At 36.5% G+C, this 14,183-nt stretch overlaps 2 protein-coding genes and 1 pseudogene across 4 annotated transcripts; 1 reads left to right on the plus strand and 2 right to left on the minus strand.

The window, feature by feature from the left end:
* The first annotated feature begins 565 nt into the window (after nt 1–565).
* LOC143448942 (uncharacterized) lies at nt 566–1,952 on the plus strand. The gene is made up of 5 exons (XM_076948913.1): nt 566–1,080; nt 1,145–1,225; nt 1,292–1,348; nt 1,468–1,678; nt 1,878–1,952. The coding sequence occupies exons 1-5, from the start codon at nt 872–874 to the stop codon at nt 1,950–1,952; spliced, it is 633 nt and encodes a 210-aa protein (XP_076805028.1). The 5' UTR covers nt 566–871.
* Nucleotides 1,953–2,527: 575 nt separating this feature from the next.
* LOC143448951 (D-aspartate oxidase-like) lies at nt 2,528–7,516 on the minus strand (annotated as a pseudogene). The gene is made up of 7 exons (XR_013114492.1): nt 7,478–7,516; nt 5,059–5,168; nt 4,630–4,810; nt 4,452–4,544; nt 4,326–4,404; nt 4,014–4,153; nt 2,528–3,453 (listed from the first exon to the last, which is right to left on the minus strand). The product of XR_013114492.1 is annotated as a D-aspartate oxidase-like (transcript).
* Nucleotides 7,517–7,826: 310 nt separating this feature from the next.
* LOC143462695 (glutamate dehydrogenase, mitochondrial-like) lies at nt 7,827–13,588 on the minus strand. 2 transcript variants are annotated; one of them, XM_076960953.1, is made up of 16 exons: nt 13,419–13,588; nt 13,161–13,277; nt 12,610–12,718; nt 12,011–12,104; nt 11,706–11,786; nt 11,427–11,546; nt 11,094–11,269; nt 10,936–10,972; nt 10,702–10,807; nt 10,381–10,474; nt 9,712–9,852; nt 9,551–9,631; nt 9,278–9,401; nt 8,962–9,053; nt 8,623–8,685; nt 7,827–8,397 (listed from the first exon to the last, which is right to left on the minus strand). In XM_076960953.1, the coding sequence occupies exons 1-16, from the start codon at nt 13,490–13,492 to the stop codon at nt 8,278–8,280; spliced, it is 1,629 nt and encodes a 542-aa protein (XP_076817068.1). In that variant the 5' UTR covers nt 13,493–13,588; the 3' UTR covers nt 7,827–8,277. The 2 variants fall into 2 exon arrangements, with proteins under 2 accessions (XP_076817068.1, XP_076817059.1); XM_076960944.1 differs by having other exon boundaries at nt 13,161–13,280.
* Nucleotides 13,589–14,183: the final 595 nt, after the last annotated feature.

The following is a 14,183-nucleotide window of genomic DNA, read 5'->3' on the forward strand; positions in this document are numbered from 1 at the left end:
GCATTGACTTGTTTGTATATTATTTGTGGAGATATGGTAGTGGGAATAATGAAGAAACAATGAACTATTTATGTTTCATAGCGATTAAATTTCATTGTTCATGGAGATAGTATGTGTAAATATTACGTAATCATGTAAATATTTGTGTCGTAGATTTAATAGAACAAGAAGGTAAATATGCCACGCGGTAGATGTTGTAGATGTCGTACTGCTATGTGTCGACATAGAAATACAGAACATCACATTGTGTTGCGCCGTTCCAGATGAGAGAAAACTTTTATGACACTCCGAGCACTAGAGAGATATATGCAAATATATTGCGATTTCCGTGTGCGATTTAAAATTTGTGGAGAACTGTTCGTTAGGAAAGAGCTTTTTGTTCACATTTTCAAAGAATGCATGTGACAAGCGATTGGATGATGGAGAAAATGTAATGTGTGATAATGTAAAACTTTTGATATGTAAATGCTACTGATTGTCTCAACAGAGTTGCTCTAGTCTATAGCAACCTGTAACAAGGAGAAAAAAGAAAAGAAAAAAAAAACGTAACAATAGTTGGTATAGACAGTGTAATTACAATCCCGTAAAGAAACATTGATAGAGCAGTATTTGTTAAATATGGTGCTTTGTACGTATTGTCTAAGCACATGACTAGTGCTATTAGAAAAAAATAAAAAATGTAACGATAGGCCGTATAAATACCTGTAAATAATAACATTTTTGCAATATGATGTTATATTCATATTGTGTAATCAGATGACTCGTGAGTGTTTGTAGAGTAATAACGACTGTGAATATAGTGCTATGTACCATTCTGTATGGGACGCTCTGTTAATGAGAGTGAAATTATATCTTAGGTTACCTAGGTGATATGTCTTCTGTTACGTATCAGTGTAATGTATGCAATAAACAATTTACTACATTCCGTAAGTTAGCAAGACACAGAAAGACACACGAGGGCATTCGATTTTTATGTAAACTGTGTGATAGTACCTACACACGAAAAGATTATTATCAAGTGCATTATCGGAAAAAGCATGCTGGAAATCAGTTGGGAATAGAAGATGCCTTTGCAAAAATGTAAGTTCAATACGAAGCAAACCTCTTACATACAATATCAATTATACTCATTTGCATCTTTCAGTGATAGTACTCGACCCCCTGAACAAGCGACGACCAGAAGATCTCAAAGTAATGCTACGGACCGAGAAGGCAGCGACGAAAAGTAATATATGTATTCATATACTCTATGTGGTGTTGTTCCAATGAGTGGTGTTATTGATTGTTACAGAGAGAATAAGACTGAGCAGGAAGATGCTTCCCATATAAGTCTTGGTAGTGATGAAAGGTAAGTTTCTGCTAAAGTGTATAGAGTAACGTAACCACAGTATGTAACCTGTTAGTATGTATGTTAGTATCTAACACAGTATGTATACGTAACCGCAGTATAAAAGGTGTGATCTGTAGGAATGAAATATCTGAAGAAGATGTAGTAGAATTGGAAAGAAAAATTGGAAAATACAATCAATGCCAGAATCAATTAGGTTTTATCGAAAATGAAAATTACTCACAAAAGAAACATACTTGCGTAATTTGTGAGGAAACGTTTTCTACGGCAACCTGTTTAGATTGTCATATGAAAACGCACATCAGTGAGAAATCAGTTTCAAATGGCCAAGTATCTTTTACGCTTTCGCCAACACTGCAAGAGCATAAAAGCACTAGAGAAGAAAATACCTATCATGAAATTTCGTTATTTGGGAAACCCTTTCATCTTGACTGGAAAAGCCATATTTTAAATGTTCTTCAAAATGAGCACCTGGTTTCGTGTAAAATATGCAAAAAGTCTTTTTCTTCTGAAAGTAGTCTTTTCACAGATATGCGCTTTCATGCAATCTATACGTATAGTTGTCCACTATGTGAAAGAAAGTTTATTGAAAAAGATCAACTAAAAGTGCATATGTTGAGACACTAAGGTAAAAGATTCTTTTTATGCTCCATATGTGACATATCCTGCATCCGGAAGAAGGAATTACAACAACATCTTGCCTGTCACGCAGGTGACAACCTAAAGAATATTTCACGGGACAAAAACTGTTTGAGCTAAAGTAGTAATGGGGTGATAATACGGCTAACGTCACAGTATTGTGTGGCGATAATACATGCAATGATTTAGCTTTTTGTTGCAAACAAGTACCCGTATATAAAGTATCAAGGAGTGCGTTATTAGTGGTGCAGCAAAGCATCAAGTCGATGAGAACAGTAAACTCGGCCCTTTTGCGGCCTGCAATGTTCTCCTCAAACCTAAATGTGGCCTTTCATGCTTGCAGCCTTGGACCTTATCAGTTTTTTGCGGTTTTTGATTTACTGTACGTAATAAATAAGCGTAATATTAAATTAAAATTAAAAACAAACTAGTGCAAGCTACCGATTTCCGCTGGGCGTTGTTAAAAGAAGAAAATTATGACCAATCTTCGTGGTAACTGCAATAGGTAATTGTAACAGACAGACAACAAAAACCAACGCATATGGTTGCTGAAAAGAATTTAATTTAAATGCTAGTAACTTCTTATAAACAACTACTGCAATGTGCGATGTACCATAAATCAAACTTCAGCAACTATATCAGTCTGGAATTACAAATAAAATATGATAGTAACGACTATTACGAGTTGAAATGATTGCGCAGCACATTTCTGCCGTTATTCAAAATTACCGCAAAGCAAGTGATTTATTGCAGGCAGCAAAATCGTGTTTCTGTTTTTACCGCGCCAAACTTTTAGGGCTACTCAAGGTTATGGTGGTGCTAAGGAGCAAAATGATACCGTTGCTTGCATCAAAAGTTCAAACCAGTTGCCCAAAATCGAAAATTTTTTTTGAAAGAATAAAGTTTAGAGACTTAAAATCTTGACCACGAATCGGTCCAGGCCATTTTAAAAACATTTCACAAAGCGCTTTAGAATAGCAATTGCAATATAACTAAGAGGAACAAATTATAGTAAACACAATCTTAAGGTTTTTTGAACACCACTTTGTGATTCAATTATATCTTTGCTTTTTCGGCCAGCGCCTGCCTGGCCAGCCGGGCGACTTTCAATGCACAGCCCCAATGCTGACTTATGCCAATAGCTCTGTGACCATAATTATGTATAACTGGAACTTTCATGGGTTCATTTGCTCTTTGCAGGTACTCCAGCTCAACACGACTGCCACCGATACGACCTGGCCTAATGCCTACGCCGACTTTTAAAATCTCTGCTTTTCTTACATCGGGATAAATTGCCTCGCATCGCCGCAAAACCAGCTCTGTGAGCCGAGGGTCAATTTCTTCGTTGGCCTCCCCGACCAGGTGCACACTTCCAAGATACAGGTCCTCACATCGCGGAATTACGACAGTTTTTCCGATAGTAATAAACTTCTTCATGTCGGGTGCCTTCACCAATACGTACTGTCCTGTACAACAAATCTAATATTATGGCTTTAGTTATTTAAAGAGTCGTAGGCCTATATCCTGAAATTTTGCGATATCCATGATTTTGCTGGACGTCTTCCGTAATGGTTAAAACAACTGTGTTAAACCAATCAGAGGCCAGCATGGCCGGTGTTGTTTTTCAGTGCGGAGATTATCCTTGGTAAATGACGCGTTAAAAACTTGCAGGTCGCATGTTTAGGTTAGCCTAAATTGTAGGTGAAAATTGATAAAATATGACTTTTTTGGCCCAAAATTGAATTCTTGACTTTAACATTCTATTGAAAGTGTTAGAGAAATGTGATTTTATTAGGATTTCATGAAATGATAGCCTAAGGCATACTAAAGTGACATACAAAATTTCAAGGAGCCTTATGCGGAATTTTTCGATTAATTGCATTTTTGTTTGTTTCACTTAACAATAAAATAACCAAAGAAATTAAGCCTTTTAACAAGCATATTCGGTGCCTTAAGTATAAGAATGTAAATTAAACAATAGCTTGAAACAAAGCTACGATTGCCCGGAATTTTCATACATTTGTACCTTTTACTGGAACGCAGGCTTCATCTTTTACTAGCTCCTTAGCGCCATGGCCCGAGCAGTTGATTATCAGGTCATGGGAATTCAACTCGTTTAAGTTGGATATTTTTCGGGTCACAAATTCAACCCTTGGCCTTCCCTCTCTTTGAAAATATCAAAAAGTGGTAAAATAACTTTCTAGACTCATAGCTAGTAGATAAACTGCGTAGTCTGCACACAAAATGCTTGTAATTTACGTATAAAATTCAAGATTCACGCCTTAGCACTAAAGACACGTGCTGTAAGCTTATACCTACACATAAAAGTGTATACTACCGATTTTTTAGTTGTTTCAGTTTTGCAGTCAACCAAGGCAGATATTGCGACGTATCAATGATATAAGTACAGTATATCCCTTACATCCATACAACTCATGCGGTTGCTGACCACCAAAAATCAAACGCAACTCAGAATTTTCACAGTCATAACCCAAAGCTTTTATCTCAGCGGTAGTCAGAAGTTGAAAATCAACACCAGACGACACCAAATCCAACTCTGCAATCCACAAAAAAGCACCATTATGTTAAAAACGGTACTAGCAGTGCCACGTGTGAAGCGCCTGCAAAAATTTGTTACATACTTTTTTCCTGGTCAGTGCTGACTATGATCGTTTCTCGCAACCGAATGCCGGCTGCCTTTGCTTCATCCGGTTTCATAATCTGGCAATGTTTTTTTTTGTGTCTAGAATGTAGCACCTGCTGTCGTCGTTTATAGATTTTGGGCTGGCATCGCGGTTAATAACAATACCGCCAGCATGGTCACTGAACCGTAGAAAAATCATATAAAATTACAACTTATCAAAAGACAACAGGACTTCAAAATACATTTACTCGAAAGCATGGAGGCCTCAAGCAAATATCGCAGTATTACTGTTAATCTTAACAGCTCTATTCAGTACAGTAGGCTACAATTAAATAGGTGGCTCGACAAGGAAAAGCATTCTAGTCCAAAGTGAAGTTTCCTTTCAACGAGGTTTTTCTATTAACTTTGGTCAAGCCAAACCATTCACCTGGTTGTATTTGGATGATAATCAACAGATTCAATAGTGATGTCATAATCCGGAAAACTCTGCGCGATTTTGTAGGCTGAGGCCAAACCGTTTATGCCAGCTCCGACGACCTACACTGATTTACGCATTTTAGGCAGTTTTAAGGTTTTATAACTGCTCTAAGATTTGATAGATCTGTATGGTCACAGAGGCAAATGGCTTAAGAATGTTGCAAAACCGCTCCACTAAGCTTGTACAGTGCGCATGTCAATTCATGTATATTTTACATTAGGCCAATTACAAAGGTGTACGGTTCGCATTATCGCACTGTCATTGTGACAGAGAAAAAATCGTTCGTTTGAAGCTATTTTCACATCTTTCTTATTAACATGACTTAAATGTTATGACACAGTGACCTAAATCTAACCTAAATTTACCTTCTATCCAAATATAGCTTCAACTTAGCCTTATATATCTTCAATCAACTTTATGAGCGCCCATTTTCCTCACTTAACCTCCTATCTTTAACAACGGGCTGTCTCACCCAGCTTACGGTAAAATAGTTACTTTCAAGTAAGCCAGCTTTAACAGGCTCGTTGCCATGTGACTTAAATATTAATCGTTCGCCAAAAAGGTTTCTTGACTAAACTCTAGCTGAACTTAATAGTTTTAATTAGTTAAGTAAACCTAAGCCAAGCAATCTAAACCAAGTTCCAACTTGGCCCATAATAGCTCTTTGTAGGCTATAGCCTTCTACTTTTTACTTTACTCTAGCTTCTGCCTAATTCCAACAAAGCTTATCATTAGGGCCATTTTTATTTTGACCTAAAAAAATTTTTTTTGACTTTATTTTTATCAAATTTTGACTTTATTTTGACCTAACGAAATTGCTTATTTGTAGAGGCCACAGTTCTTCCTCCAGTTAACCAAACATAATATTTTGTCGATTTCAGACCCAAACGTAATATTTTGTCGAAAAGTCAAGGTGTTTTATGGATTATAAAAAGTGTGTCGTGTTTTTTGGCGATAGATTTAGGTAGCTTGTGTTATTTTGTCCTTGTGAAAAGGGCACTTTGCCTCGATTTTCTCCGCATGGTAAATTCTAATAAACAGCAAATTAAACAGGGAATGCTTGTTGTTGCTCCAATCCAGCTTGATGGCGTTTACTTTTCCTGTGGCTTTCAACAAAATACTTTTTATCGCACTTCACTATAACCTCGCAAAAATTGCACCTTTAATCACCCCCGGGAGTTGCATTAAATTCATCAGAAAAATCTCGACAAATCTGTCTAACTTTTGCTGAAGACGATTTAGCTTGCTTAGGCATTTTTGTATTACAGAATGTCAGTAGGCTATTCCTAAAATCCAAACTGTTGATCTTCGAAAATACCACGTTTATGAAGAGGAAGTGTTTTATAAGAATTATTTAAATACGTAACAATAAATAAACAATGGACAATTTGCGATAAAAGTTACAGCTGATCCAAGTGGGCATTGTGACTTATTTCCTGCTTTTATGGGTTAATATGGTTTAATTGTGTCGCAGTTCCTGATTTACAATGCTTCCACGAGGATTTTTACAAGAATTACTCTCAAGAAACACAAAAACTTTGTAAAAAGCCATATTTTGACAAATTTTGACTTTATTGAAAATTTTGACTTTATTGAAAATTTTGACTTTATTGTAAATTTTGACTTTATTTTGACCTATAAACTTCTTAGAAACAACCCCCTAGGTCAGGGGCGGGCAACTTCTTCGGTCGGCGGGCCTGATATGAGAAAATGAAGTACTTGGCGGGCCGGATTCCTGAATAGATTGGAACGCAGCTTTGTCTTATTAACGTTCATGGTCGAAAATGTTTGCTCATAAATGTATGTAGACCCGAACAGAACAAGTAGATTTATGGCCATCTTTCTCAGGTTGGCAAACTTGGACTTATTCAGTGACGCAATACAGGGATTGCGGCAGAATGTGGCCGCAGGCCACATTATCATGTAAGACCGGAAATTGTCTGCGGGCCGCTCAAAACCCCGTCGCGGGCCGGATCCGGCCCGCGGGCCTTATGTTGCCCACCCCTGCCCTAGGTGCTGAAAACAACTTTATTCTTTGATTCGTGGTCAGACGAGGTCCTTAAAATTTTTTGACTTTATTGACTTTTGCGGGCCCTACTTATCATGTAGTCTTTTCAGAGAGAGAGAGATAGAGAGAGAGACGAACGCTTTGTTTTCAACGATATTAAAATGCAAACAACGTACGTATTGATTACCTAGGAACACATTGCTTGCGAAATCGCCTATGTGCGGGCAGCGGTTACATAGGCAAACATTGCCGACGGCACGCCAACACATAGAAGCAGACTTTCCGCAATTATGACATAAATTACTCATTCGAGTGACATAATTAACCCTAACCCATTATTGTAGTTTGAACAGTACTTACCAATGTGTCACTCAGTTGATCTACTACCCTCACATACATTATGCCACTTCTCATGAATACAGAGTGATGTCAAAATGTATTATGAAATCTATTTATCATTATTCTTTCAACTATTTAACGCATTACGGTTTTATCAATGTCAGTGAGCGCCAAGAAAGTCGTTCTGGTTAATAATTTATTTCATATCAAATTGGAGGTCGCAGCTCGAGCTGTGATGGCTGAATAGAAATCGTATAAATGAAATGTCCAGGTTCGAAAAATATTATCAAAACCATCTTCCAACTACCTAGGCCCTATTGACTTTACATACACGGAACTATCTATATTCTATAAGTAAAAGACATAGCCGTTGAGGGAGCGATACTGTATTTGGTTACGTCCAACACAAAAACGCGTGGATAAATTTGTCCTAATTTAGTTATTTGTAGTTCTAATGTAAGTAAAAAACAGCAAATACAACTACAGAACTTGAAGGCGTAAAATTGAAAGACAAAGACACTTTCACAAATTCACGAATCTCAGTCAAATAAATATTAAAACCAGTCATGGGCGCCGATGAGGACATGAGAGGCAATGGCATCTACAGTATATAGGTGGTGAAATATTGCAGGTAAAAATATATTTCATGTTATAGGTTGTGAAACCTCCGTATCAACAAGAATTTGGAACATCGAAAACAAAAATAAACAGACGTAAGATGTAAGAATTTCATATTGAAAGAAGATTTACATAAACACATATAGGCATATGCTATAGAGTAATCCACACTGTTATAAATTTTCTAAGTTGCTTTTGAGCGCTCATGTAAAGGCAAATCCAGCTTCACTGTAGACTTTAAACACCTTTGAAATTGCGTTCACGTACGCTGCTGTTCGCAAATCCAGACCAAGGTTGTAACTACGGGAAGTGTGTATGATTTGCTAAAACAAAATCCTGTTTTTAGATTCAAACTTAAACGACTGGTTATCATGGCAAAAGTTTTGTTAGCATTAGCCGGGTTAACTCTAACGTAGAAGCGCCAGAAAATGGCTAATATGGAAACTAATAGAGAAAGATTTATGATACGTACGTCGAGGTGAAGAAAAGAATTGTGATGTACCTTGTTTTTGTAATTGTAAAATTTGATCAAAAATAGCACTACTCACCCTGGCTGATCGTTCCATGGTGTATGCAAGACCTGAATGCACGATGTCTTTCTCAGAAGCACCCTGTGGAAACAAGAGCAATTAGAAATTAAATACCTGTAGTACAATTAATCATTGTCAATTGGGAATGAACATACTCAACATTCCAATAATGAAAGATGTTAGAAATAGCATTGGGGAACATAAAACTTTAACATTCGAACAAGAAATAACAAGAAAAAGTGATTAATGTGACCAGCTACAGCGCGGAGCATGCAGTCCATACATGGGTACATAGAAACAACCCCCCGTTAGGGCAACACAGTGCCACGCCCGGAACAATCTCTAGGCAGTACTTACGGCAATCTTCTTGGCGAATTCATCCGTTGGTGTGATTGGGATCTCTCCACCATACTTGCCGAATCTCTGTTCTAAGCTCTTCTGTACGCTATCTGTATCAAACAAAAGCAAGTCATGTTTACTACGTTGTTCTGAAAAGGTCACAAAACGCCATAATAGGTAAATGATGTACAGATTAGGTTCCTTGTAATCCAACAGCATAACATACCACAACAATTAATCATGACAATCGAACCCTGTATGACTAAATAAACATGATTCTATCAGCCAACAGCAGTTGCCATTAAAATATAATATTGTTCTTGTCAGTCGTTACCTAAAAGGTCAAAGTTCGCTTCCTTGTCATATTTGAAAGTCAAACGACCGTAGCTAACGTGGTTAAGGTTTTTGAGCCATTCGAAGTAAGATACTGTAACACCACCAGCGTTTAAGTACAAGTCCTGCGAGTTGAAAACAAGACAAAACGGATCAATGCTTCTGTATAAATCTAATGTCGTCTTGAACTTCACTGAACACACTCTTTGACATTTCCAAAATTCAAACACAAGTTCAAGTTATTTTCTTGAAAAATTTCAAGCACCCAACTTACCGGGATGACAAGTTTATTGTTTTCCTGCAAAATTTTGTCAGCAGCCGGAGTCGTTGGACCATTTGCGCCTTCAGCAATTATCTAAGTTGAACAGATAAAAAGTCAAATTTGAGTTACAAGTTCGTAAGTTGCGAGCGTATAATAATGAGTTGTGGACCTACCCTAGCTTTAATTCTCGGGGCGTTCTCAGCGGTGATAACCTTCTCAATCGCGCATGGAATTAAGATGTCACATTCCTCTTCGAGAAGACTGGCTCCTTCATATGGTTCAGCTCCAGGAAAACCAACAACGGTACCATGAGCCTGGTGAAAAAAAAAGTATCTGTATCTGTCCAGTCTTGTATTAAAGCAGACCAGTTACCAGTGTCAGCTGACAGCACTTCATTAAATACTTAATTAATATAGAAATAATGAAAATAAGTTACTAAAATATTATATGAAAACTATGCTGTTGTTTTGCTGAATAATCACTATGAATCAAGAGCTTTTAGACAATTGCATCATAGCGGTCATAACTTAGGAAATTGGTCATAGCAATGAATATGCTCATTTGAGGCAAGGTGTTACCAGCGTATATGGGAATAATGTAAGAGATTTGATACACTATAAAGCTTCAAAAAGACCAATGTGCTTTTAAAAAAAGTTGAATAGTTACTGAAAATAGAAACACGTTGAGAACTGCACTTGACCTTGTCAAAGGTCACTAGAAGGTTGCAACTGGCCACAGCTTTGACCAGCGCTAACAACAACTAGATATACAATATTAAACAGTGAAATACATAAATATGATAACAAGGTTTTGATGAAATCTTTAATAGAAAGACTGCTCACCAATTTATAATCTTCCAAGTCAACAGGGTCAATTCCACTTGGATTAAAGATGCTGCCGTCGTGTTCTATGATGCCAACACATATGGCTCCATGTCTGCAATGAACCGAATATTTTTTAACTGATTTGTTACCGATTATAGCGATGAACTAAACATCAGTTATAAAATATCAAATACCAGTAGTAATTGACAATGACTTAGTAATTCTTCTAGAATATAATGATTACTTACAGCACCAATACATTCTTTTCAGGATTCGTTCAACCAAATAAAATCTTACAATTTTGCATGCTAGAAAAGTAATTTTAATTTCAAAGCTGACCTATGCAAGTATCTCATAGAATGAAGACCAACGTTACCAAGACCCTGAACAATGAAGGTTTTGCCCAAAAAACCAGGAGGTATGCCAATTGCACTCATGAATGTTGCTATAAAAATGCATATGGTAACAATATTTAGAAGGATTTAATTAAATCAATTTAATCAAAATAAGGGAAACCACTACAAAAAGGCGACAAAAACAAAAGACTGCTTTTCAATTTAGAATTTTTTTTACCTTCATTTATAAAATTTTCAATTCCATGGAAAACACCCTGAAAAGTTTTTATAGAATAATTAAAAGCGACATGACTCAAAAAGCATGTATTTCAAAGCAAATATACAGCAAGTACAAGCATGCTTAGTTAAGAAAACTTCCTCAATTAGTCACTCAACTCTTCCAGTAGCAGATACGCGGCCGTGTATACCACCCTGAGTTATAGGTTTGCCTGTGACGCAGGCGTGAGCATTGACATCGCCGTGTCCGAAAGTCATGGCATAGGTATCTGCCATCCAGGACATCTCCCTGGCACCAGTGTTCATATCTGGGGCTGGCACGTCAATACCAGGCCCTAAAAATATGACATATTCAAGTATCGACTCCATATTTAAAAGCTCTTAACCTAAGTCAGTAGCCATTGTGCATGACAGATCTTTCTGAACATGCAAATAGTCCTAGAATCCAGTGTGTTCCAACAACATTAGCAAGTGTTATATAATACAACTCACCAAGAAATCCCTTCTTGCCAAGTTCCATAGCAAACCTACGAGTAATTTTTTCCAGTTCTCGTTCGGAATATTTTCGTGGATCAATTTTAATTCCTGCTTTAGCACCACCAAAAGGAACATCTGTAGCGTAAAACTATATGTTGGGATTGTTGGCCGTATTGTAAATTTGAAAAAAAAGGCCTGAAAACTTATTATCAAGACTCTCTTTTTATTACTCCTCGTGCAACTAATGCAACATGCACTGTATTTACTGTCAAGTGATTGCTCGATCTAACTTACCCACAACAGCACATTTCCAAGTCATAAGAGAAGCCAAAGCCTTCACTTCATCAGCGTGCACATCAGGTGCAAATCTCATACCTTTAACAACACCTCCCAAAGATTAATTAAAAATATCAAATCTATTTAGGCACATGACATCTTGACACACATATTATATATGACATTTTGCACAAAAGGCCAAGTAATCCTCAAAATACCATTAATGCAATACTTGTAGGGTGACTACAAATTAACTACAGACTTTACACACGATAACAAGACCATCAATCAACTCGCTGATAGAAACAGCTGCGACAAATTACCTCCCTTGCACGGAGTTCTATGCTGGCTATGCTGGGCTCTGTACCCAGAGATAACCTCATATTCGCCGTTGTCACGTTTCAAGGGAAAGGTGATCTGCAAGCAAACGAGTTTGTATTAATCAATAATACTGACATCCAGCTCAATTTTTTACACAACATGTCATGCTGGATGGAAGCACATGGACTTGGCAACCAGAAGGACAACAGTTACAAACAGTGTGTAATCGCTAGCACATAATGAAGTTCCGGAAAGAAGCTACTTACAATTAAATGGAAACAAGGTTTTTTACTGCTGTCTCACTGCAGCTAAACATTTATGTAAACAGTTATGAAATATATATTACAACCCATTACATCCTGGAAATCCCTTACGATGAAATTAATAACAAAAAAAACAAACACTCGGAAACTAATATAAGCATCAACACATGCAATATTACCAAATTGTTTTCATTATGCATATGGCAAGTCATACACATATTGACAAGGCTACTATGACTAAAAACTGTACAACACAAACCAAAAAGTGGCTTTGAGCAAGGATATTATAATAGCCTTCAGACTAATTGCATACATGAGAACCTTGTAAAATATCTCACCTGTAAAACATGGTTACACGGCCTCATAATCTTGAAAATTCCCTGCACCTTTTTCCGCTGTTCATCGAGACTTACGGGAATGACATGAGGTCTAGCTTTTGTGTCAATTCTAGTTTTCCATAAAGAAAACATATAAACAAACTACGATCATTTGCAGTTTTTCTTTGATTTTAAACTGCCCTTTACTTGTAACGAACCAAGCTAGATTATCAGTACAAACTTATCCAGGTATTTATATTTAACGTATGGCAATGAAAAAAATGCTTAATTTATTAATAATAGGGTATGCAACCCATTGTTAAATAAGTAAGTTGCCTGAAATGACGGAAACACGAATTACAAGCCTATAAATTTTATCTTAAAGATAAGTAGGGTATGCTTGCATACAATTTTCAATACTTGGATTAGGCTTACAATCGATAAAATACACTAATCAAGTTAGTTGGTTTATAAATCACTGATGTGTACTTTGATAACAATCCATTAATCTTGAGACTATTCACTACTATGCGATTAAAATGGCTATCATAGTGTTATCTAGCAAGACTTACGGCTCAGACAACTCATCCACCAGTTTATCTTCAACGAGTCGAGCTCCTTTCTCGAAAAACACTCCAACCATTTCATAAAAGTTGGGATCATCATCACTCCCAGTGGAATAGGTTGCCCTGCTGTTAATCGTTCAGAAAATATCAACAAATGTAAGAGACAGTTTTTATGAAATTAAAGCAATCTCCTAAATAAATTTTAGATAAATCCAATAGAATATATGCAAAAATCTTGGCAAATAAAAAATAGAAGAATTTTACCTGGATGCAGCAGAGAAAATTAATTTTCTTTCATACTGCAATGACTGGCGTATAGATGAAAGCAGACGAATCATTTTTAATGATAGTTGATATTAACAACTACTACCAATATTAACAATTACTATCAGTATTCCAATACACACTTCCTCCTGTGCTAATAAGTAAACGATAAAAGCATTGGGAAGGATAGATACTCATTTTAATACAAAACTAATGAATTTAATATCGATTAAAGTTAAGAGGTAATTGCATGTTGTTAAAGATAGACGGTTAGATTAGAAGAATAGGTTTGCAAAAAGTTTGATTTGAGCTATTTAACGTTTCATTTAAGTTAGGTTTACACTAGAAGAAAAATTTGGGTTAGAATTAGGTTACTATGTCATATCATAATATTTAAGTTAGGTTAAGAAGCATAAAAAATAAGTTTGAATGTATGACTAGGCTTCAATCAATCAAGCAATCATTTTAATTTTAGTCAGAAGTGTGGCAGGGACAAAAAATCAATTTTGCCTTTTGTTTGCTCCCTCCGCAATTGACTGTTGCTTAGTCTGCAGTAGTTATACTGTTCAGCAGAGGTGGGCAGTACCGTGATACAGTATTGCCAAATTACTGTACTGTGGTACTTTTTCAGTACTGATACCTTTGATACATTTCAAAAATGTATCGAATTACTGGTACTTAATTCAAGAAAATTTAGTCGAACCCTGTACTCTGTCCTCTTTAAGCGATTATTACAAGATTTGGGAAGTATATATATTTTTTAAA

The sequence above is a fragment of the Clavelina lepadiformis genome, chromosome 1, assembly GCF_947623445.1.
Source record: "Clavelina lepadiformis chromosome 1, kaClaLepa1.1, whole genome shotgun sequence".
Taxonomy (NCBI): domain Eukaryota; kingdom Metazoa; phylum Chordata; class Ascidiacea; order Aplousobranchia; family Clavelinidae; genus Clavelina; species Clavelina lepadiformis.

Bases quoted from the DNA above. Each gene is read 5' to 3' on its own strand.
- LOC143448942 (XM_076948913.1), top strand. From the start codon at position 872: ATGTCTTCTGTTACGTATCAGTGTAATGTATGCAATAAACAATTTACT. The intron at 1,226-1,291 runs GTAATATATGTA...TGATTGTTACAG, and splicing joins CGAGAAGGCAGCGACGAAAA to AGAGAATAAGACTGAGCAGG. The intron at 1,349-1,467 runs GTAAGTTTCTGC...TGTGATCTGTAG, and splicing joins AGTCTTGGTAGTGATGAAAG to GAATGAAATATCTGAAGAAG.
- LOC143462695 (XM_076960944.1), bottom strand. From the start codon at position 13,492: ATGATTCGTCTGCTTTCATCTATACGCCAGTCATTGCAGTATGAAAGA. The intron at 12,105-12,609 runs GTGAGATATTTT...GTTTGCTTGCAG, and splicing joins CGTGTAACCATGTTTTACAG to ATCACCTTTCCCTTGAAACG. The intron at 11,547-11,705 runs GTAAGTTAGATC...TTTACGCTACAG, and splicing joins TTGGAAATGTGCTGTTGTGG to ATGTTCCTTTTGGTGGTGCT.